Below are 24348 nucleotides of genomic sequence, written 5' to 3' on the forward strand. Positions count from 1 at the left end.
GATGTAGAATGTTTGTTGCGATGTTTGTTTGTTTTTGTTGCTTGTAGGTCCCAGTCTGTGTTGTAGTCTGTTGAGCATTTTGTGGCATCATTGTTTGCAATATCTCAGGGATTTACTATGAAAAATATTTATTCATATGTAAGAAAAAAAAGAAAAAAAAAAAGAAAAAAGTATATGATTTGCCAGATATTTGTATTGAAAGAGTATATGTAGAGGTGAAGATGTTTTATTTTGTAAAATTAAATGGGTGAACTCGAGATATCTGAAGGTTAACCAATGTGATCTAATCTGCATTTCTGGTTGCCAGTGACAACTCAGATTGTTCTATTTCATTACGTCATACCCGTGTTCAATGGAATGACAACTCTGTGCACATTTGCTTAAAAACAAAGTCTGGTAATGGTCTACTTTTAGTTTTGCACTAAAATGTCTGTGAAGAAATTCATTTGTCGACTGCACCCTGTATGAATGCTTTTCCAACATCTCTGTTATTTGAAGCAATTTTGTTTTTATGTATTTGATGATATCAAAGAACAATTTTACAACACTTTTGTCATTATTTGGGACAAGGGACCAGAAAATGTCACATTCCCACAGAGAAAGAATACACAAGGAAATAAGATCGAATCCTGTGACCACTGTTCATGTAGTTTATGTATTACCTATGCATACTTTGTGTGTGTAATTTCATCGTGGTCAGTTACGCAGATTATATTTTGACACGGTTGCACCGTTAAGGTAAAATTAGCATACGAATGAGCTGTTTTATCACAGATATTTCAAAGCACAAAATCAAAATGTACAACAAAGAATCAGCTTTTAGTTTGCCAGTTGCTGAATGTCACTTTGATATACTACATTGTATATGTTTCAGGTGTATATGTAGTACAGTGGTACATGTAGTATAATGTGTCGTTTTGGATACTATGATACTTTACGTTTGGGAGTAATTACTACCATGAGCAATATATCTGTGAGATACACATGTCTGTCTGTGAGTTAAATGTAGATAATCCCAAGAACAACTTAATTTATATCGAATGTGTCAAGAGCTGTATTTTGTGCATTTTGTATATTGGTTCACCACAGAGAAATAAAACGAGTATGCATCAGATGATAGATTTCATGTGTCCTGGAAGCCTTCCTAATTACCTATGCCAAGGGAGGAGGTTATGTTTTCATCGGCATTGGTTTTTTGGTTTGTTTGTAAGTTTGTTTGTTTTTTTGTCCGAGTGCAAAATAACTCAAAAAGATGTGCACGGATTTGGATGAAACTTGCTGAAAAGATTGAGAATGACACAAGGAACAGGTGATTAAATTTTGGTAGTGATCCTGAAATTTTTATGGATTTTATGAAGGATTTTTCGATATTATGGCAGGTAGGGTAAATGAACTTGGGAGTTCAAGCTGCGCATTTTCATGGTTTTCATGTGCACACTAAAGTGCGTGCTCTAGTTTCTGCTAGGGTGAGGCACGCTGCACAGCTGAGGGTTTATGACATAACAAAGGCTTCATATTGGGAAATCGGGTGACTTTTCAGCATGTATACCCATGGGTGGAAATCACTGATCTGTACGGAAGAGCCCAAAGAGCTTTTCCCCAGTGGTGGAGAGGAGAAATATCTCTTTGGGAAGAGCAAGATCATCGGTGGAAAGTAACTGCTTGGCAGAGGTCTGCGCTCTCAGAGTGCTTTTCTAGTTTAAGTTTGAATTAAACTAAACAGCAATCTGCCTCAGGTAGCTTCAGGGGAACCTGATCTATGTTGAATTTGTGTGCGAGTAATCAAATGCTTTCTAGTCTAGATTGACTCGTGTAAGTGTGTTTGATTTAAATGAAATCCTTTTTATATTGTATACTCCTTCCCAAGTGAAATCAAGAGCTGCAAGTGTCTTGTTATCTTGAGCATTTGCAGGTTAAGCATAACATGGTCTTGAATGTTTGCTCAAGAAAAACACATCCACTTTGAACTGTGATTTTGAGGCATGTTGAATACATGTACTGTATTGGAAGAAGAACTCGAGGATCACAAGATGTCCTCAAAGTGCAATTCCACATGATATTCAAAACGATTTGATATAATAAAATCAAGACTTACAGCATGGTAGAAGTTTCATAGAAATAGAACAAAAATTAAGAAAGGTATAGAATTTTGAAGTTTCACATGCCTGTACTGAATAGTGATATTGACCACAAAGACATACTGATATTCAAATCAGGAGGGGGTGAAATGTCATCACTTCACAACTATACCACTGGTTTGTGCAGTACACTATACAATCATGTTCATTGGTCATTTAATTGAGCAATGAACCACTCCTTTACACCAAAAGTTATTTTAGGCATGTCAATATTAGACCTAAATATTTCATGCACAATATTAAAGGGGTGATATAGTTTTGGTCAAGGTGGGGATTCAAATTTTTTTTGTGAGAAAATTAAAAACCAATTCTGAAATATTACAGAGCATACAATTCAAAGAGGAATTCATACATGTAGTTTATTTGATGAAAATCTGTTTTGAAATGGCTTGGGTATCTCAAAACGAAGCAAAACAAATTGGTCCTATTAGAACAGAGTTTCCTGAAATAAACTTTGAACTCCTCTTAGAAGTGTATGCTCTTTAATATTACATAAGTAGTTTCTAAATTTCTTGCAATAAGTTAAAATCTGAATCCCCATCTCAACCAAGACTATACCATCCCTTTAGACTAATTCTTCTGATTTTTTTTTTCATGTCAAAAAAAAAAAATAAATAAAATAGTGAACATGTGCCTGTGGGTCAAAATCACATTAGAGAAATGTAGCTAATTGGCAAATGTGATTAAATCACTATCCATTTTGTTCAAATTGTGACCCTTAAAATAACATTCTTTTCACAAGTCTTAGATGAAATTTCGACAATTCTATTTAATTTTACTCTCATCAAATGTGAGTAATTGCACTTTAAGAACACATGCCATGCAGACGCAACATCGAGACAATATTACACAGGGAAATCAGAATGCTGTAGGCAATTTCTCTCCTTTCACTGATACACACATTTTAATTACTACTGAACATTTTACAAGTGTACATTGCATGTCGCATCAAATGAGAGCAAATGTCTGCCTTGTAAACAACACCTTAAACAAACTTAAAGGTACATTTATTTCATTGATTATTGAAAATCAGATGAGTTTGTGAACATAATACATCTGTCAAAATGAAAGTTAAGTTATGGCTAAAGTCTTGAGGTATGAATCCCCTTCCTAGACACTATAGATTAAATTGGAAAAGAACTTTGTTAGTATTAGTCTGGTGAAGGGGGAGGGCATAAACCTAAAGTAGAAAATTCTGTTTGAGAATATAAAAAACAAAACGGTAATGAGTTTATTTCAATACCATATTCATTCACCAAGTCTTATGAATTAACATTTTGGCTGTTCAAAAGTCATTGAAAATTATTCCCTCACCCACTGATGATGTGGGCACATGAAAATCACATTTCAGTACAAGGCATTCCTGTTCCTGTGTGACTCTTTCCCCAAGAAATGTTTTATTTTTCTATTTTTATTTATCTAGTCATTTTTTTGAAATCTTTGAAGGCTTCCATGGTGGTAAAACGTTGAGTGGTAGAAGGCTTTGCGGTGCACCACGTATTCTTTCTGGAGTACGTGAGTGGCCCTGAAAAGGGCCTACTCAATCCCGACGTTTCGTTCTCGCCGTTCTTAAAGTAATTTTTTTCTTTCTTGTTGGGGTTAAAAAAAAAAAACCCAAAAAAACCTCCCATCAAGAATTTTTTCTATCCATTTATCTAATCCTTATATTTTCTTGTTTGTTTGTTTTTTCTTTCTTTCTGGTTAGGGTGGGGGTGGAGATCTTTTCTTTTTTTATAACAAAAATCTATGTTAAGTTCTAGAAAGTTTCTGTTTATGTCCACAACACTGGCTCCATGAAAGTGTGGCTTCACAATGTACCTGCCAATACCATTTTTGAAAGGGAAAAAAAAATGTCAAAACGAAAAAAAACAAAAAACCCACAAACCCTATTCTTTTGTTATATCTGAAATGGGGAGGTAATTTTGTTTAATCACTATGTAAATACATGTATCTATCATTTATCCTGCTCAAAAGACAGCCTTCCTCAGACAAATGTGCATACACGAATATCTACAACGTACCATACCAAAGAGAGCCTTTTCATACCACTGAATTACAACGTGCCTCAATTCTGCCAAACTGTGACCTCGTTTTAGACAATGGCTCTTCAATGTGCAATAAAGCCTCGTTCAAACCACAATACACAGTAATTTTAGCCTAGAAGTTGATGTATCATTCACATAAATGCATACTTGCTCACTGAAACAACCTTTGTGCCCAGTCTCTCCAACATACTGTAAAAGTGGAAATTTTCGCGGTGTTGAAATTTTCGCGCATTTCGCGCAACCACAAACTAGCGCGAAAATAAAAACGTGAATATTTTTGCTTGCCATACGTTCCTGTGCGTGATGTCTTGATTCCGCGGAATTAAAAACACGCGAAACTCTTCTGACCCGGCCTAGCGCGAAAAATTAGTCGCACGAAAATATCCACTTTTACAGTAAATCACAAGAGTGTGTTTCTACAGATGTTCACGCGGTCTGCAGTTGTTCTGACAATCTGCCGAGTGTTTAAACTTCACAAGGCTGCCAACAGTGGCCAACCATATTAGGAAGATTAGAAACGGCCATCTGGGATATCCTAGTGTGTAACCTATATCTCAACTGACATAGATAATATTCTCAAAGCAGGGATGCTTTCATTTTTTCTTGTCAGGACATGATAGATAGCTCACATCATTTTCAGAGAGCCTCCGGCAGAATGGGGGAGACTTGGCAGTCTGTCTTCATTTTGGGCACTAAATATTGAAAAACTTCACCAGAACAGTTCTCCTTTATCAGAGAAGCATTGGAATTTGAGGGGGTATAAGTCAAAGTGGTATGAATGGCTCAATTTGCTATGGCTGGGGTCAAACATGTCACTGGTATTAATGTTCCATGGGCTGTTCACTGCCATCGCCAGTAGAGGGCGCTTGCTCTCCCTCCGGCTTTGGTTCTGCACCGTCGGTTTCCATGGTAGCTTGCTCTGGCGCCCGGCGCCCCCTTGTTGGCCCCTCTGTCTCGATACCAGAGAGCTGGTAATGGCAGGAGGATCAGTGGTCAAGGAAATTCTCATCCCATCGATTTAAATATCAAAGCTTATCTGTATACTTATGAACTTACCAATAACAATAGGAACCAACAACACACCATTCACAGGAAGTTCATATCAAAAAGTAGTTATCAATGGTACCAAGTTAACGACAAAAACTCAGTATAACTTATTATGTAATCAATAAAATACTAAAATAATCTATATGTATAAAACAATAGACATCATGAACCTGTGAAAAGTGTAACTATACAGTCTGATTACAGCTATCCAGTCATCATTTTTCTGCATCTCTCTATTATTCAACATGGATTGGCGAGGATTGTCTGTGTGTTTTGAGTGTGAAACTTTACTAAACGTTCAAAAAATTATTATCTTGAAAATACAAGGAAATAAGAAAGTCGGAACATACATGTTTATCACTTTGATAAAATGTATATTCATACCAACCAAACTACTGTTGCTAGAAGGAACAAAGACCAAGAAGAGAGTAAATTTCTACTCATAATCCATATTATTTGAATTATGACACATGCAAATATCAATCTTTCGAGTGAATAGTAAATCAACAATGCCTTATTAATATGTAAATCCCTGACACAGCATGTTCTAATGTGCCACTTATGAGCATATCTCACTTATCCAGCAATTTCACATATCCAGTGGCTGTTGATCCGACATGGCCAAATAACGGAGGTTTAAATGTACCTGTTTTTTTTTTTTCCTTCCTCTTTTCTTTGTGCTTCTAACACAACAAGGAAAAGTAGAAATTACGCGGTGCGTAATATATGTCCCCGCCGGAAGTAGCATTTTGTAACAAAATGTGCAATATAGGTAAAAAATCAAGGTCAAAGGTCAAAGAAGTCAAAGGTCAAAATTCTGTGTAGAAGCTTTGAAGCCCTCACCTAGTGCCATCACATAAAGCAAATGGAATCGAAATTGGGTTAGAAATGGCGAAGGAGTAGCATTTTGTAGCCAATGTACAATATAGGTCAAAAATAAAGGTCAAAGAAGACAAAGGTCAAAATTCTGTGTAGAAGTTTTGAAGCCCTCACCTAGTGCTATCACATAAAGCAAACGGAATCGAAATCGGGTTAGAAATGGCGAAGGAGTAGCATTTTGTAGCAAAATGCACAATATAGGTAAAAAATCAAGGTCAAAGGTCAAAGAAGTCAAAGGTCAAAATTCTGCGTAGAAGTTTTGAAGCCCTCAACTAGTGCCATCATATAAAGCAAACGGAATCGAAATCGGGTTAGAAATGGCGAAGGAGTAGCATTTTGTAGCAAAATGTACCATATAGGTCAAAAATCAAGGTCAAAGGTCAAAGAGGTCAAAGGTCAAAATTCTGTGTAGAAGTTTTGAAGCCCTCACCTAGTGCCATCACATAAAGCAAACGGAATCGAAATCGGGTTAGAAATGGCGAAGGAGTAGCATTTTGTAGCAAAATGTACAATATAGGTCAAAGGTCAAGGTCAAAGGTCACAACTGAAATTCTGTGTAGAAGTTTTAAAGCTCCCATGTAGTGCTATCATATAAAGCAAACAGAATCAAAATTGGCTCATAAATGACAGAGAAGTAGCAAATTGAACATTTTGATCACACACGGACGGACGCAAGGACGGACGGGATGGACGCACGGACACACACATGTACGGAGCCCGTTTCATAGTCCCCTGCTCGAACTCGTTCGGCGGGGACAAAAAGTCCTATAAGCTAGAAGTGTTTTTTGTTTTGTTTTGTTTTTTGTTTTTTCAGAAACACTTGGAAGTGCACTATGGCAATAAAAGACAATAGGATACTGTTTTGCCAACAACTATGATTACTTCTAAATATATTCTGTGACAATTTGAATCAATATACCGTAATGCTTTGCCTGCTATGTCTAGCATCACTTCTACTGATGCTGAGTGCAGACAAAAAGTTGAGACATAAGTCCGGTCGAGTTCAAAGGATACAAATTTGGCCACCTCCTCATCTTCGTACATGGTGAACTTCTGGTCTTTTCCAACGATGGCGACTGAACAATTCTGATAGGATGCATGGAGAATGAAATGAGTTTATCATTTGCACGCATAATGGCGGTTTCACATTGAAAATACTAAATTCCATATCCACTCATCACCATCCCCTCCCTTTGCTAAACTGTTCTCTTTGCAAGACATACAATGTACTTTTGATTGATACAGTAACAATGACTATTTTACAAGAGATGATTTCTGGGGAGCTTTTCATCAAGCTATCATGTCAGATATTTTTTTTTTTCTTTTTCTGACAAACCGTTAAAAGTTACTGAAATCCTTGCATCTGATTGGCTTAAAAAAAAAAAAAAAATCAGAAAAAAAATCCAACAAAATGCTTCATGAAGTGCCCTCCTGATGATGAAGTGATCAATTTGATCACACACTAATACATATATTAGAGTCAGGGTGCAGTCACAAGTGAGAGAAAAACCCTAGCCAAAGAGCTGTTGGAGACCTGTCTAAATTTCTGAAAATATGTACACCTCAGAAGTACCAAGATTGACTACCAGTGTGTGGTAGTGATTTTTGTGTGTGAAATATATGTGCAGTGATGGCAGAAGAACAATTCTAGCAATTTAATTGATTGAAGTGACTAACTACATTATTCAATAACTGAATTACTCATGACAGATGCACCTGTTGAGCCTTCTTCCAAATTATGAAAACTATCGGTAATAACATTTGCAGATCTTAAAATGCCCTCGCACTGACGAGCATGGCTTCAGATTCCTTCGTGTGCAACTGTTAGTGCCAACAACAGTGCGAAGGGCCTTGGAAAAAGGCTAGGACCAATGTGAATCACTCACAGAAGAAGCATCAGTGTCAGGCATTCAGATCATTCGGGCACATCTACCATATTTCTTGTCATCCCAAGCAGGTAGACAAACCCTTTGACACACAGAGACAAACTAGTAATGGGATGTCAAATATCTAGACTGGGACATCTGTGGTCTTTTATATGGGATATGTCAAGAAAAAGCCTACAAGGCTAGGAAAACGAATCCTCTGTGATATAATCTATTGGATTTTGTTGTCTTGACTATAAATAGTATAAACAAGCAATCAAAATGCTGCCCCTGTAAAATACATTGTAATAACCATCTTGTACTAATCAGAAATGAATAAAACTTCCTTATCATTTTCATGGGCTTTGACACTTACATGCTACAAACATATTTAGGACAACATCACTGAATGTGATGACATTGAGCCTGCATATTCTTACCTTGGTGTTCAGTTCACTCTCATTGGGTAGGGTATCTCGTAGAGCCCTCAGTCCATGTTTCACAAGCTCTTCTAGGGTGGCTGTGCGCCGAACAATACACATAAAGGACAGCATAATAACAAACACATTCTTTGTGTATTAGGCTGTTTTGTTCAGAGTATTTTTACAGTCATTTCTCTGTTTTCTCTACCTTAAGATCCCACTTTTTCTGCTTGTTCTCTTCTTCTTCTTAAATTTGCATTTTTTTTTTTGATTGACTGATTAAAGTGATTGATTTAATTGAGCAGGCCATACAAAACACAAAAATTTGGCTCGCACTGTAAACTGTGTCAAACTGAACATATGGCATGACAATTATTTCCACCTCTTACATAAAAGTACATTTGAGTATTAACAAATGTAAGCATTAAATCATTTACTATAGGTGCTCACTGTTGTGCAACACAAATGTATCCTCTGCACCCAAATGAAATCTTTTCTTTACAGTATATTATTCTATTGGGGAGATGGAACATATGGGCCATTACTTGGCTGGAGTCAGAACAACGAGGGTGCGGTCATAAAAAATGCTGGATTTCCCATGATATACTTTCATGGCATACTTGAATGAATTCTGGAGAGGCATGGGGAGGTACAGTGCACACAAGAAATGTGACTTGGTCTTGAGTGGAGGAGGAGGATACAATAAAGATATGAATTCACAATTATGGGCAAAACCAGAAAAAAACAAAAAAAACAACAACAAAGAAACTTACAGTTCTGGAAGTCATCAAGTTTCTTCTCCAGGTAGGTACGTGCTGACTGTGAGCGAGCCCCGATAGCCATGCACTTGCAGTCAAAGTAGTTGGCTGACGGACAGGTTTGGAATATGTGTGGGCCCATCTCCTGTAGATTAAATAGAGTAAAATTCATTCAGAATGGTGTAATAATAATAATAATAATACATACATACAATTTCTATAGCACCGTTCTCCACTTTGATTAAATGCTCAAGGCGCTTTACAATTGTACATCAAAGCAAACAGACTGAAGATACAAGTACATCACCGTAATAGAAGAAGATGAAGAAGCAGAAGAAAAAAAAAAGACATGAAAGTCTGTCTTCAAAAGGCTCTGGTCTTCAAAATGCACTGCTAAACAAATAGGATTTTAAATTACTCCTGAAAGATGTTATAGAGCTTGAGTCTTTCAGCTCACGAGGAAGTGAATTCCACAGTGCTGGTCCAGCGTGAGCGAAAGCTCGTTCCCCCCAAGATTTCCTAGAAAACGGAATATGTAAGAGACCTGAAGTTGAGGATCGAAGAGTTCGTGAAGGTTGGTATTGACGAAACAAACAAACATTGTAATCAGGAGCTGTTCCCTCAATAACGTGATAAACCAAAAGAAGTATATTATTCTAATACTTTTCAATGACTGTTTGCCACAGCAAGTGCGATTCAAAAGCACATATCAATTTTTCACCTGCAATCAAATCAATGTTCCAATGTACAATGTTTCATGATAGTTCATGCCAACAAGACTGTATGCCCTGTGAATGTAAAAACCTGTTGCGACTTGGCAGGTTCTTTGGCACTTCATCAGTTCAAGAGAGTCAGAAACAGTGAGCATCAAACGTAACACAAATACATCTGACATCTTAAAGTATCAAAAAACATGGATGCAAAAGCCACACTGAGCTTCTTACCTCACGTTGTAAATTACAAGGGATAATTCTTGCATGTTTTTATGAAGTTTGCATTTACTCTATGATGTCTTCGAATGCATTCACTCAAAGAGGAAAGACAGTTACTTACATCGTAACCAGCCACCAGCAAGCCAACCCCAAATGGTCTTCGCCCATATCGCTGTGTGTTGATTTGAGATTCTGTGATTTTGCAAGTCAAGGACATTGTAATCTAAATCTGTACTTGACAACACTCATAAAAAGTCAGTTACCATCATCATACCCCCCCCCCAAAAAAAAAATACACCAAGAGAACAAAGGCTCCTAAAGAAGACATGACTTTGACACATTATACCAGAAACTTTATTTCTGAGTGTGAAATGCATATTTACACTGAACTTGATCTTTACAGATCCAATGCACTACGCAACTGATCTACATATTATTTGTAGTGGCTAACCTCCCCCCACCCCCACAAAAAAAAAAAAGAAGAAGAAGAAAAAAAAAACAACAACACCACTTTCTCAGCAGTTTGGTACAATGAAGAAAATTGGACATAAAATAGACATAATGTAAGCTGAAGACAACCTCAAAAAGGTGGCCAACATATGTTTACTTCTGTTAAGGATGACAAATCAGGCTATAATATATTGCAAGAATGAAAACTAGAAATGTCGCTACGGCGACTGATGCCTCCGCCATAATGCATGATTCTCCCAATAGGTGTATAGTACAATGTCTTGACAATGTGTGATGACAGTTTCACATAACTGGCAAAATATCGAAATAACAGGTTTGTCAGAAATATCTTGAATGTTCACTTTCCACGAACTGGGTTTGCTATAATTGTCTATTAAAGAGTGCAGGTACACATATTTGGGGAATTGAAAATTTTTACTTGACTTCTGACTGACCTTATTATAAGTTTATGCATTGAGTATAATTTTCAAGGTATGAAGAAAGAGTGTAATTACAGTACAAAATATTTTTTTTTTCATTTAAACCTGACCTTTGACCCTTAACCTTTGACCTTTGACCTTCTGGCTGGAAATTTCCAAGAGAATCTCCATCAAGTAATACATGTACATATATCAAACACTTTTAAAACTAATAATGCAATCATTGCATATACTAGTATGCGTGTATGAGGGAAAATACGAGTAGTAACATTTTGAGGAGTTGACCTTGACCTTTGAACCCCTGACTATTGACCCATGACCCCTAAATTCCCTAGATAATCCCTGCCAGTCAGTACATGCATATGTACCATGCTCCATGAAGATACATTGAACCATTTGCGAGAAAAGTGATATTGCAACATTTTCACCTAACCTTTGACCTTTTGACCTTTGACCTTATGGCATGAAACTCTCTCTGGAGAATCTTTACGCAGTAGTACATGTCTACACTAAGTTTCAAAAAAAATAACTGCGGGCATTGCATAGATATGGGGGAAATAGCAGCATTTTTAGCATTTGACCTTGACCTTTTGACCTTTGACCTCTTGTCAATGTCACTAGAATCTACTCAACTAATTGTCCCATCATACATCATCCTTGGACCAAGTTTGGTGAAAGCTGCTTCATCCAGTTTTGAGTTATCACATAAACAGATAAATTTTAGGATTTGACCTTGATCTTTGACCTTTGACCTCTGTCCGATTTCAGAGAAAAACTAATCAAGTAATTGTCCCATCATACATCATCCTCCAACAAAGTTTGGTGAAATTTGCTCCATACAGTCTTGAGTTATCGCGTAAACGGATACAATTTCATGATTTGACCTTGACCTTTGACCTTTGACCTTTAGCCGATTTCACCCAAAATCTTATCAAATCGTTGCCCCATCATACTTCATACTTGGACCAAGTTTGGTAAAATTCCAGTAAATATTACTCAAGTTATCGCGTAAACGAAAGCGGACGGACGTACGGACGTACGGACGTACGGACGGACAGACGGACAACCCGAAAACATAATGCCTCCGGCACCACTTCGTGGCGGAGGCATAAAAACAACAACATAATTTCAGAAATAAAGAAATATCATATTATGCGTGTATTGGGAAAGTTTCCCATATCCTACTATAAAAACTAGAAATGTTGCTACGGCGACTGATGCCTCCGCCATAATGCATGATTCTCCCAATAGGTGTATAGTACAATGTCTTGACAATGTGTGATGACAGTTTCACATAACTGGCAAAATATCGAAATAACAGGTTTGTCAGAAATATCTTGAATGTTCACTTTCCACGAACTGGGTTTGCTATAATTGTCTATTAAAGAGTGCAGGTACGCATATTTGGGGAATTGAAAATTTTTACTTGACTTCTGACCGACCTTGTTATAAGTTTATGCATTGAGTATAATTTTCAAGGTATGAAGAAAGAGTGTAATTACAATACAATTTTTTTTTTCATTTAAACCTGACCTTTGACCTTAACCTTTGACCTTCTGGCTGGAAATTTCCAAGAGAATCTCCATCAAGTAATACATGTACATATATTAAACACTTTTAAAAATAATAATGCAATCACTGCATATACTAGTATACATGTATAAGGGAAATACAGTAGTAACATTTTGAGGAGTTGACCTTGACCTTTGAACCCCTGACTATTGACCCATGACCCCTAAATTCCCTAGATAATCCCTGCCAGTCAGTACATGCATATGTACCATGTTCCATGAAGATACATTGAACCATTTGCGAGAAAAGTGATATTGCAACATTTTCACCTAACCTTTGACCTTTTGACCTTTGACCTTATGACATGAAACTCTCTCTGGAGAATCCTTACGCAGTAGTACATGTCTACACTAAGTTTCAAGAAAATAACTGCGGGCATTGCATAGATATGGGGGAAATAGCAACATTTTTAGCATTTGACCTTGACCTTTTGACCTTTGACCTCTTGTCAATGTCACTAGAATCTACTCAACTAATTGTCCCATCATACATCATCCTTGGACCAAGTTTGGTGAAAGCTGCTTCATCCAGTTTTGAGTTATCACATAAACAGATAAATTTTAGGATTTGACCTTGATCTTTGACCTTTGACCTCTGTCCGATTTCACTGAAAAACTCATCAAGTAATTGTCCCATCATACATCATCCTCCAACAAAGTTTGGTGAAATTTGCTCCATACAGTCTTGAGTTATCGCGTAAACGGATACAATTTCATGATTTGACCTTGACCTTTGACCTTTAGCCGATTTCACCCAAAATCTTATCAAATCGTTGCCCCATCATACTTCATACTTGGACCAAGTTTGGTAAAATTCCAGTAAATATTACTCAAGTTATCGCGTAAACGAAAGCGTACGGACGTACGGACGTACGTACGGACGTACGTACGGACGGACGGACAACCCGAAAACATAATGCCTCCGGCACCACTTCGTGGCGGAGGCATAAAAAAGGAAAAGAAAAGTGCCTATAATCTCATTAAAAAGCAACAACAAAACAAAATTGTACAGCCTATTACAAAGACAAAAGTTGGCAAAGCACACTCCAAATGATGAAACCATCTGTTTCCAAAGAAAGGATACTGTTTCCAATCTGTGCAACCAATCTTGACACAGGCAGTGGCGTGTCATAGGAGTAGCGGGAATTAAGACACTCTGTCCTCATGAACTTGCTGCATGAAAGGAGTCAAGAGAGGAGGGATCATAATTAAGACAGTGTAACATCACTCTCCTATCTTTGTTCAAAATAAATAAGATAATGTCTCATCTTGTGAAAAGGTGCATCAATTAAAAAACAGAATAAAAACAGCAATTGATGCACACAACAGATGCAATTCTGACAAGTTTTTTATGCATGGATAAGTAAAAATTTCACACCAATAATTCTACAAGTTGTGACATTGTGATAATGCTGGACAAAAAAGAAACCTCTTTCTGAATTCACAACCAGTGCTGTGTGAACTTCAGTGATCATTTATCAGGGTATGGTAAATGATTTGTATATTTTGTTTATAACCATGTACCGAATGTTCTGGGCCCTGTTTTATCAAAAGATGATGTATACATATCGATTATACATTTCCATACCACCCAGGCTGCCATAGACTTACAGTTGAAATCAACTATATAATCAATTTTAACTCATCATAAAACAGGGCATGATATCATCATCTAATGACTTGTTCTATTTCCTTTTTCCCCCCAAGTAACATACTGCATAAATACTGTACTCTTCAAGGGCCTTTGACCACGTTTCCTATGTAAAGGCAACACTACCCATGAAATCTTGGTCAATTTGGGTCACATATCTCTTCACTATTATGTAAGATATGAACCTGTAAAATATTCGCAGTGATGTGCTGCAGTCTACTACTGGACATCTAATGTGATCATCTGCTACAGCATCACCTCAAAGACATGTGGGTTTCACCTTGAGGGTTAAATCATAGATGCCTACAATGTGAATGGAAACTGCATCTTACAATCAATCACTAAGATGGGGAAAAGGATGGATATTTCAATCATTTTTTTTTCATGGAAATGGTAATAATAAATATAGACATACATATCTGATTAAAAAGTAATGATCCAAGGTAAGAATTTACTTCTTTTTTTAAAGAAAAAAAGGGGGAGAGAGAGAGAGAGAGAGAGAGCTGGACAATGCAAATTACCTGAGAAGCCTTGCATCAGATGTCAAACCTGCAATAGCAATCCCAACATGATCATCGATTGGGATGATCTTTTTCTGATGTGAAGACAGCTCCGATGATGCTCTCTGCATTGGTAGATCCATGCAAGTTTGAAAAATAATATGCAGAGAAGTGATGCAGAGAAGTGATTCATGCCATGTGTAGTACTGAATGCAAATTATCAGTTTAGATTTACTTGTTATAAAGGCTCTTCAAATGCTTCAGAAGGTAACTCTCTCTTTTGCAAAAACTTCAAGTGCGTAAGGATGTTGTCACTCATATCCTTCCCTTTTTATTTTTTCATCCGCGTGGTCTTCACTAGATCAACTCAGTGTTGTAAGAAGCCTTCAACCACATTCAAGGCCCAGAGCCATGTGGTGCACATGAAACAGTAAATTTGAGGAGGAAAAAACAATAACATTCATGAGATGATTCTCAAAACTATTTGTTGAGGCAAATGGATGATGTTTTATTTCATACTATCAGACCAGAGTCAAGAGTGGCGTGGTCTAAATGTAGATTATGCATCTTGAGAGGACATGATTTTGGAGTGTTCTACTCAGACTACCTTTTGGGAACTCATCCCAGGAAATACTCGATATTCTCTGCCTGAATTACCACATATGACACCCAATACTTTATGTGCACACTGATACTCAAACCTGATAGGTTCCTTTGGAAGAAGAGATCCATTGCTCGCAGTGAAATAATTTATTGATGAGTTGTATAAAATGGCCTCCAGAATATTTTTAAAAGGAATATGTAAAATATCTGAAAAATTCTGCTGCAATCATCTCTAGATGGAAGACTTTAAAATAGGGATGGCTGCACAACAGGACTTTTAACTGTTAGTGCAATGCCAATGAGCCAGTATCACCGCAAAATCACTCTACACAGTAACTAGAGTGTCATTTCTGGCATGCGAGACTTACCTTGAGTGCTACAAGAACAGCATGAGTCTTGGACTTGAGGCCAACAGTCGCCGATCCCTGCTTGACAGCCTCCATGGCATACTCAATCTGATGGATCCTCCCCTGAGGGCTCCATACGGTCACATCGTTGTCGTACTGGTTACGAAACTATTGGTGCCATCAAAACAATCAAAAGTTTTGCTGAAAACAGTAGAAGCATAGGCATAGCCAAGATCAAGACTCACCAGGGCCCCGTTTTATCAAAAGATATAATTGATTATAAATTTCCTTACCACACAGGCTGCCATAGACTTATGATAGAACTCAACTGTATAATCAATCGTATCTCTTCATAAAACAGGGCCCAGAGCATACAAAAGCAGCTCAAATGGCACCATTTTGATTTATCACTTGCAGTGTTTGTGCACATCCACAGCATTGGTGCAAGCTATTAGCCTTTTGTGTCAGAGCACAAGCAGAGCATCTCCCTTTATCAATTAGCCTATAATGTGTTTTAAACCTATAATTCATTGCCATTTGACATACACTTGCAGAGTTGTATCAAAAGCTACATGTACAGATGTAAGTGCTGAAGTACAGAAGCATCTCTTTACTGTACAGCCATGAATAACTTGCTACTGCACAATGGTATCTGCTGTCATGTCTACGTGCACTCTGTCATCTCCTACACAGGTATTCTACACATTTGTAGCTACACCTGTAGTTTCTGCCCCAATTTTTCTTCCTCACACTCTAACACTCAAGTGAGTCAACCCCCCAAAACAGAAAGTGAAACAAGAAATGTCTCTAAAATCCCTCGAAATCTGAACACTCAATTCAATATGCCAAGCCCAAGCTTTCAAGATCTTCCCACACCCCAGGCACACTCTCTTGTTCTAGGCATGTGTCACCTCAACCGCACCAGCGACCCCAACTCATATACTGTACGAGCTGAAATTTTCGCGGTGGTTTTATTTTCGCGAATTTCGCAAATCGCCTTTGAACCGCGAAAATAACAACGTGCAAAAACAAAAACGCACGAGACCATCGCAACCGCGAAATTAACAACACGTGAAAATGTCCTCCAAGTAGCAATTCGCGAAAATATCTGTACGCGAAAATTTCAGCTCGTACAGTAGTAAGTCTACTACCCAAGGTACTCATCGACCACCTATTTTTAGATCGACCACACTCATGAATTTACAGATGTAATATATCGCTTTATGACTACGCGTGGGATGTACGCGTGGGATGGGGCACAAAAGTATGCGTGGGATGGGGCACAATACGCTGGAACATTCGAACATGATTACAAGTCAAGAGAAATGAGGTGGGTACAGGTAAATAACCTGAGGAAACAGGAGGAAAAAGAATTAAAGAAGATCCTCATTAGTTAATACACATATTTGACGTTTACACGTCTTTGCCATTCATTAAGATTTACATGCCTTATCACTATCAGTGGAGAACAGGTGGTCAGTTAAAACGATGAGCTTGCAGCGACACACAGTAAAACAAGTCACTTGAGTTTGTCACCGAGAATTCTGCACATAAGATACGAGTCAACAATCTCAGCCTGTAATATTAATCTGTGGTATTTTCTGCCAGAGTGAAATGAAAATTAGGGTGAAACTGAGGAATATTTTCTAAGATACAAGCTATTTAATCAAAAAGCAGTCTGGCAATTGGTGCACCAAACGTACACTTACAGTGTAGACAGAAAAATCCATCTGTCTGGAGGAGTTTCTTATCATTTTTGGACTTTATCAGCTCTCCCCCGTAGGAGGGGATTCTGTGAAGCCAGACACAGTCTCCAAGGAACATATCCCCACTGACCTGATACAGATTGATCTTATCTTTTGGTCAATGCCAAGCGATGACGTCATTGCATCACTCACGTCCTGAATCTAGGGGGCGTGAAATCTTTGGAAGACACTAATTTTCACGATTCTGCCGTTGTTGGATGTGCTGGAGAACCTGGACTCTGGAGCATGCACAGTTCCTTAAAATGATGTCATTACCTCGATGTCCACGTCCAGGACTCAGGAGGTGAAATCAAAGTCCCTAACAATTTAATGTCTCACTCCAAACCCTCCTCACTCAATTCAACAAGGTTGGCAGCCCTGTAATTTAAACTTGTTGCAATTTTCTAACTCTGTAAAGTATAGTAAGGGTAGGACGCCATAACTGGGGGCCAAACAGGCCGGGTCGGCAAGCGCCCTGCGTGCGTGACAAGGGCGCCAGCGGCAGCCAGTGCTTTTACCACCCGGCGCCAGCCGGCCAGCTAGCTATCTCTGGTGCTGGCAGCGATCGACGCATCTGGCTTTGTGACAACTAGAGTCTACTTGTTTTTTTCGCTAGCTAATCAAAAATAAACAAAATCACACAACTTATACCGACTATGAGCCAATGGGTAGATGACAAACGGCTGTAGCCAAAACTTGAATTTCAAGGTAAATATCGGTACGATCCGTGAATGTTTGTAGACTATTTCTTTGGCGATGACTCGGATACTCGCGTGTAAGCCCCGTATATTCACATTTGTGTAAGAGAATAAAAAACGCTGGGGAGAATTATTGCTAGGCGCCGGCAGACGTCTTGCTAATAAGCCTAGGCTGTTGACAAGTTAACTGATATAATTAAATACAAATAATGAATAAGAATCTTGAGCTAGATATGGCGCAATAAATTGCAAGCTATCAGTTAACTTAACCTTTTTAGGGCAGGCTTTTGCCTTTACTCGGGAGTGTCGGGCCCGCAGGGTAGAATCTGTCTAACGTTAGACCTTGTCTAGAAATCTAGGCAAGAGTCCAGACTAGATCTAGACCTATTGACTTCTAGAACCCTATATCCTATTTCATTTTCGGTTGTCGATAACTTTAGGCAAGCCTAACTAAGTAAACCAAACGGAATATAAATCTAGGCGTTTCTAGGCCGTATATGCCTAAACTTAAGTTACGACTACGTCGCCTGATGTCTACAACCAAAACTTCTACTGTTTTAGGTCTAAGTAACCTTGCATAACATCACGCTAACGCCTAATATTATAATCTACAAAAGCGATTTTAAATCATACTTTGTTAGTATGATTATGAAACGGATGTTTGCCACCATCCATGGTTTAATATCTATAAGTATCACTTTATCAAAAGTCAAATTCAGAGTTCCAAGCCAAAATTGAATACTGTACGAGCTGAAATTTTCGCGGTGGTTTTATTTTCGCGAATTTCGCGAATCGCCTTTGAACCGCGAAAATAACAACACGCGAAAATAACAACGCGCAAATAGTTACGTTCAGCTAGAATGTCGCAACCGCGAAATTAACAACACGCGCAAATGTCCTCCAAGTAGCAATTCGCGAAAATATCTGTACGCGAAAATTTCAGCTCGTACAGTAGGCTAAATGGTCAATTCAGTGCTGAACATTGAAGAAGTGAAAACAATATAAGAATTTAATGCATCTTGAAACATTTATTTAGCTGTAGTGTAGGCTGTAAAATGTTTGTCAAAATAATAAAGTCTATCCAGGAAGTGTATTCTAACTTTGGCAAATACAACACCAAGGATTAAAAAAAAAACAAAAAAAAAAACAAACAGTGAATTATCAAATTCTTTGATCTAAACTTGTCTTCTAAGATGAACAACATATTTTACCACTATGCAGTGATAACCTAATTAAATAGAGAATCTAGTAGACATAGTTTGTTTCGAAATCTGTGCATTTTTATACCGTTAAATATCATTTAATTGTCTTTAATTTTGCCTTAATTTATCATGCGTCAGTGGTGTCTGAATTTCACACACTGCCGTGCAGCTTCCATTTCCATTTTTTCTGTTATTTGTGCACCCAACAACTGCACAATGTGTTTTCCTGATCTTTCCTTAGGAAGCTTTCAAAGTAGATCAATATGTCTGAATCACTCAATTTGTCCAAAAGAAAGGTATTAAAAGCCGCTGAATGACTTTTCCACAATGAGTAAACAATCACAATATTAGCGCGGCGCCGGCGGTCGCTGGCCGCGGCGCAGCGGCCGCATCCGGCTAACTATGCGCGATGGGTACGCTAGGCTGCTGAGCTGCAAGTGCAACTCGCTGGGTAGCTAGCTCGCTGGAAGCCCCCGTTGGCCCCCAGTTATGGCGACCGTTATAGCGCCGCTAGCGGCGGTAGGTGAATAGGTCATCGAAATTGAATCGGTCTATAGAATGAAAAGGTACGCGTGGGATTAAGACTAAGTGCCATTAGGCCTAGCTATGAAAACAAAAAAACGAAGAAACGAAAATGAAACTCGTAAACAAACTAACAAACCAAACTAAACACATTGCAATTACACATCCGCTCAGTAACGACGCAAGACTGTTTAGTGTTAAATTGACGTAGACTATGACCTATGGAGGGAAGGGGTGGCCCAATCGAATCGTGAGATACCGGACCGGTACCCTTACTAAAAGCCGCGCGAAGAAAATGCATTGCATGCACTAAAATCGCGTTATTTCACTACGGAGATTCAGAATCAAGAGGACGGTCACAACATTCAAAACTGCAGTGATTATGGCATATTTGAGGTAAAAATTAGGCGAATTTGTTTTATACTTTTGGAATAAACAAGCTGCAGATCCTTGCTTAGGACCACGATACGATAGGTGGTAAATTACCTTCGAGCTTGATTATCATTGATCATACATTGTATGGTAGGGGTCCAACCCACCGACCGGGTCCATAACGACCGACCGCGCATTATAATGGCATTGAGCGTACAGAAAGAAAATGTACGCATGGGACTACGCGCAACGGTGTTCGATTCTTCACTGGGCTACGCTACCGAGTAAAATGTGGCGAAAACAACTAAGTATTCCCTCTAAATTACCGAAATTTAGCAAAATCGAATAAGGTTTATCGTGTAACTACATATAACTAGGCCTACCTTTGCTGACTCGTTGTTAGATGTAGAGTATCCTTCCGTAATAAATTTGACGATTTTGACCGCAAAATTGTCACCGCCGCTTGTACGATCGTGCACACACGTTACACATACACATGACATAAACATTTTGTCGCCCGCTACGACCGTACGAGTTGATGCAGAAACGAGAAATGAATGTGAAAAAACAAAGCGACTCATCTAATTTATTTCAATTACGATGAAAAGTTTACTAATGAAAATCAAGTCAAATTCATCAAACAGTCCTTCAAAATTAATATCGAAGGATTCAAAATATATATTCAAATATTATTGGGGAAAAAATTACGAATAGAAAAAAACAGCAGCTTGTCGAAAAAACGCGTTTAAGTACGCTTTATACGTATTGTCAATAGAGGGCGGGGTGGTCGGTCGATATGAGCCCTGCAACTGAGTGCGGAAAAAATGACACCCCACGCATTCGAAGCCGCCATCTAGAGCGCGTACCTCAGATCGCATCTTCAGTGCGCGCTTGTGAATCCGGAGTATTTTCTCCACACGTGAGTAAAATTTCAGGCAAATTGTGAGATTTTTCACGTTTCTATTGATAGAAAAACGTTAGGTGTCCGATATTATGAACACCCAACCATACACTGTACATTTACATGCACATGTTCACATGATGTTCCTAACGTTAATAAATCAGTAAAATTTACATGTGTGTGTAATCGCTGAATTTATGTGAATGATTGTGGAATAAACTGAAATTGAAGTAAAACTTAGAATAGGGGCCCTATGTTCTAGACCTTAATGATAAAATTCAAAGACAGTGTCTGAGCTGTGTAACTTTGTAATTAGTCCATTGGCCAGGCCAGATATTGGTACCATCTGAGGTGGCAAAACCTTTTTGGTGTCATTTTGTTTGTCGGGCATAGATATGCTTATCAAGCTATGATAGCATTTCCAAATGAGTAGCTTAGTCCTAATAAATGAATTTTTAACCCGTTTGGTTTCGCTGTTAAATCCCTTTACTTCTGAATCGAAACTAACCGCTATAGAAAGAAGAGCACTGTCTTCTGTATGTCCACAGGTGTTCTGTTGTAAACGCGGTGCGCTTAGTCTTTATTCAAGGCAGCGATGGGAATATCCAAGGGTTATGATGTCCACAGCGCTTAGTCTTTATTCAAGACGGCGTAGGGAATATCCAAAGCTAATGATACAGTGTATATCCCTTTATCTAAAAAGCAAACAAAAAAAACAATTCCTATTGGAAATTTTCAAAGGTCACACTCTGCCTGTCTTTGGTCAAAGAGCGTCAAAAATATTTAGCATTGGTCGGGTTGATGGCTGAAATCTATGACTAAGCTACTACTCTGGAAATGCTATTATACTTTTATAGCAAAATAATATTCCTTAGATATATGCCATTTCAAAATGCACAACTAGAACTTGCCACCTCAGATGGTACCAGTAACCCATTATTCGGGTCTTGGCCCATGGACTAATTGTGTGACAATTGTTTCCGTGTCTCTCTGTGTGTGTGTGTGTGTGTGTGTGTGTGTGTGTGTGTGTGTGTGTGTTTGTCTGATTAACAATATCAGCTCTGGTAAACACTGCAAAAAAACCCCCACAAAACAAAACAATGTACCGTTATCATATCTAAAGTTACTAATAAAAGAAATTATCTATACTGTTTTTATACTACCCTCTCAACAAATACATCAGTTTTAAACAAAAATCACTCTGCTCATTTACAATAGTATCTATTATTACGTATTGTAGTGTACCGGTTCATTGTTTGATGGAAATAAAGCTACATTGGCGTGGCATTAGTGTTTTCACCTCAGCGTTTTCACCGGAAAATGATGAATAATCAAAATACGGCAAAATCCACGAGGAATTGCTTTTTTGATTGTTTTTTAGATAAAGGGATACACACTGTATCATAGGCTTTGGATATTCCCTTCGCCGTCTTGAATAAAGACTAAACGCACCGCGTATAGCTCTGGACAGCATCACCCTTTGGATTAGCCCGACCAGACGCTGTTAATACGCTACGCGAATACAGCGTCTGACCAACGAGCGGGCACCTACAAAGTGGGGAACCACAACACAACTACAAAACTTATGAAAATTTATACGTTCTTTATAAACAATGTACACGTTACCAAACGTTACTCACCTTAAGTGCATGCTCGTATTACAGAAGGTTCGTAAGTCCATTGAGAGCCCTCGTGATAAGTCCGTGGAACCAAAAAATGATACTTTCTGGCGGATTCCCTAACACCGTCAGGGTTCATCGTTGCAGAATTCAAAATGGCGCCTTGATCTCTGCGGAAATCTTTTGCGTGCGTGCGATGCGCTGCTTGAGTGTTGGTGTAGCAGCACGGTCGACAGCGCGACCTTTTGAAAGGGCATTCAGATCATGTGACCTCCCGGATATTGGAAATGGCCTGGCGTGAAAGACGATGTACCGTTCGTGAACCGTTCACACATGCTGCATATAACCATCATTTTAGGTAAGTTATCAAATCTAAATTTCAATATTCATAGCATAGATATGAAGTCTCATTATCATTTTGTTCGTCAGATGAGTTTGAAGTGACAAAAAAATGATCTAAAGTACCAATATCAAAATTCAATCCGATCGCATGCTATCGTTGGACCCTCTTCGTGTTTGGAGCTTCGTTGGTACAGCCCTGTCGCGCTACGTATGTACAGCGGCGACTGGGCTGTGTATAGTTACCTTTGGATATTCCCTTCGCCGCCTTGAATAAATACTAAGCGCACCGCGTTTACAACAGAACACCTGTGGACATACCATGAGCTCCATGGACATACATAAGACCGTACCGTGCTCTTGTTTCTATAGCGGTTAGCCTCGATTCAGAAGTATAGGGATATAAACACGAGACCAATAATAATAATAATAATAAGGTCTTATTTACCCAGGGTAGCCTCTTCAGTGTTGCCACTGCTCTACCTAGCGTTGCCAGGTACCCATTTATACACCTGGGTCGAGAGGGACACAGTGGGTAAAAACATCTTGTCCAAGGACGTAAGCACTGGGCGGGATTCGAACTCGGGTCCTCCGATCGGGAGTCGGGAGTCTTATCCACTATGCCACAGCGCCCCCCAAATTGGTTAAAAATTCATTTATTAGGACTAAGCTACTCATTTGGAAATGCTATCACAGCTTGATAAGCATATCTATGCCCAACAAACAAAATGACACCAAAAAGGTATTGCCACCTGAGATGGTACCAATAACCAATTTTTCGCCTCTTGACCCATGGACTAAATAGACTGTGAGCATGGTGAGATAAATGACAGAAGGAAAGACAGTCACACTCACACTACAGTCACAGACACAGCACAGCTCACAGTCACATTCAAATCACGCCACCACTCACAGACGACCTTGTTGCAGTGTATAATGAAGACAATTTCAATGAATTGATATAACAGAAATCAAAGTGAAAACATAAACTACAATTTACTATATCTCATAAAGCATAGTTACCATTTTGGTTGAGTTTCTGGATTTCTGCTGGCAACAGTAGCTACATACAATCTGTACATTCGCAAGGCAACAACCCGGGTGTGATGTTGGTAGGCCTCACAGACGTACACTAGCACTGTGTACTGCACCACCACCACATAAACGTGCGTGATCTAGCAAAACGTTCGCACCGTTACGCTGGCTCTCTCGATAAAATGTATTTTGAATTACTAACATTTTACATTATTTGTCAAAAAAAGCTAGGAAATGAAGTAAAATAAAAAATTAATCACTTAAATA

The 24348-nt window shown here is 38.5% G+C and overlaps 1 protein-coding gene across 1 annotated transcript; it reads right to left on the reverse strand.

Moving 5' to 3' along the window:
* Positions 1-3023: 3023 nt before the first annotated feature.
* Positions 3024-24200, reverse strand: LOC140229041 (proteasome subunit alpha type-1-like). The gene is made up of 9 exons (XM_072309301.1): positions 24070-24200; positions 15670-15816; positions 14720-14823; positions 13632-13720; positions 10208-10278; positions 9170-9299; positions 8415-8494; positions 7124-7195; positions 3024-5151 (listed from the first exon to the last, which is right to left on the reverse strand). Exons 1-9 carry the CDS (start codon positions 24070-24072, stop codon positions 5005-5007), a joined length of 843 nt encoding a protein of 280 aa, XP_072165402.1. The 5' UTR covers positions 24073-24200; the 3' UTR covers positions 3024-5004.
* Positions 24201-24348: the final 148 nt, after the last annotated feature.

This window comes from Diadema setosum, chromosome 5 (assembly GCF_964275005.1).
Source record: "Diadema setosum chromosome 5, eeDiaSeto1, whole genome shotgun sequence".
NCBI classification, from domain to species: Eukaryota; Metazoa; Echinodermata; class Echinoidea; order Diadematoida; family Diadematidae; genus Diadema; species Diadema setosum.

Bases quoted from the DNA above. Each gene is read 5' to 3' on its own strand.
- LOC140229041 (XM_072309301.1), bottom strand. The intron at 10,279-13,631 runs GTATCCTTTCTT...GCAAAATCACAG, and splicing joins GGTTGCACAGATTGGAAACA to AATCTCAAATCAACACACAG. The intron at 5,152-7,123 runs GTATCCTTTGAA...TGCCATTACCAG, and splicing joins ATGAGGAGGTGGCCAAATTT to CTCTCTGGTATCGAGACAGA.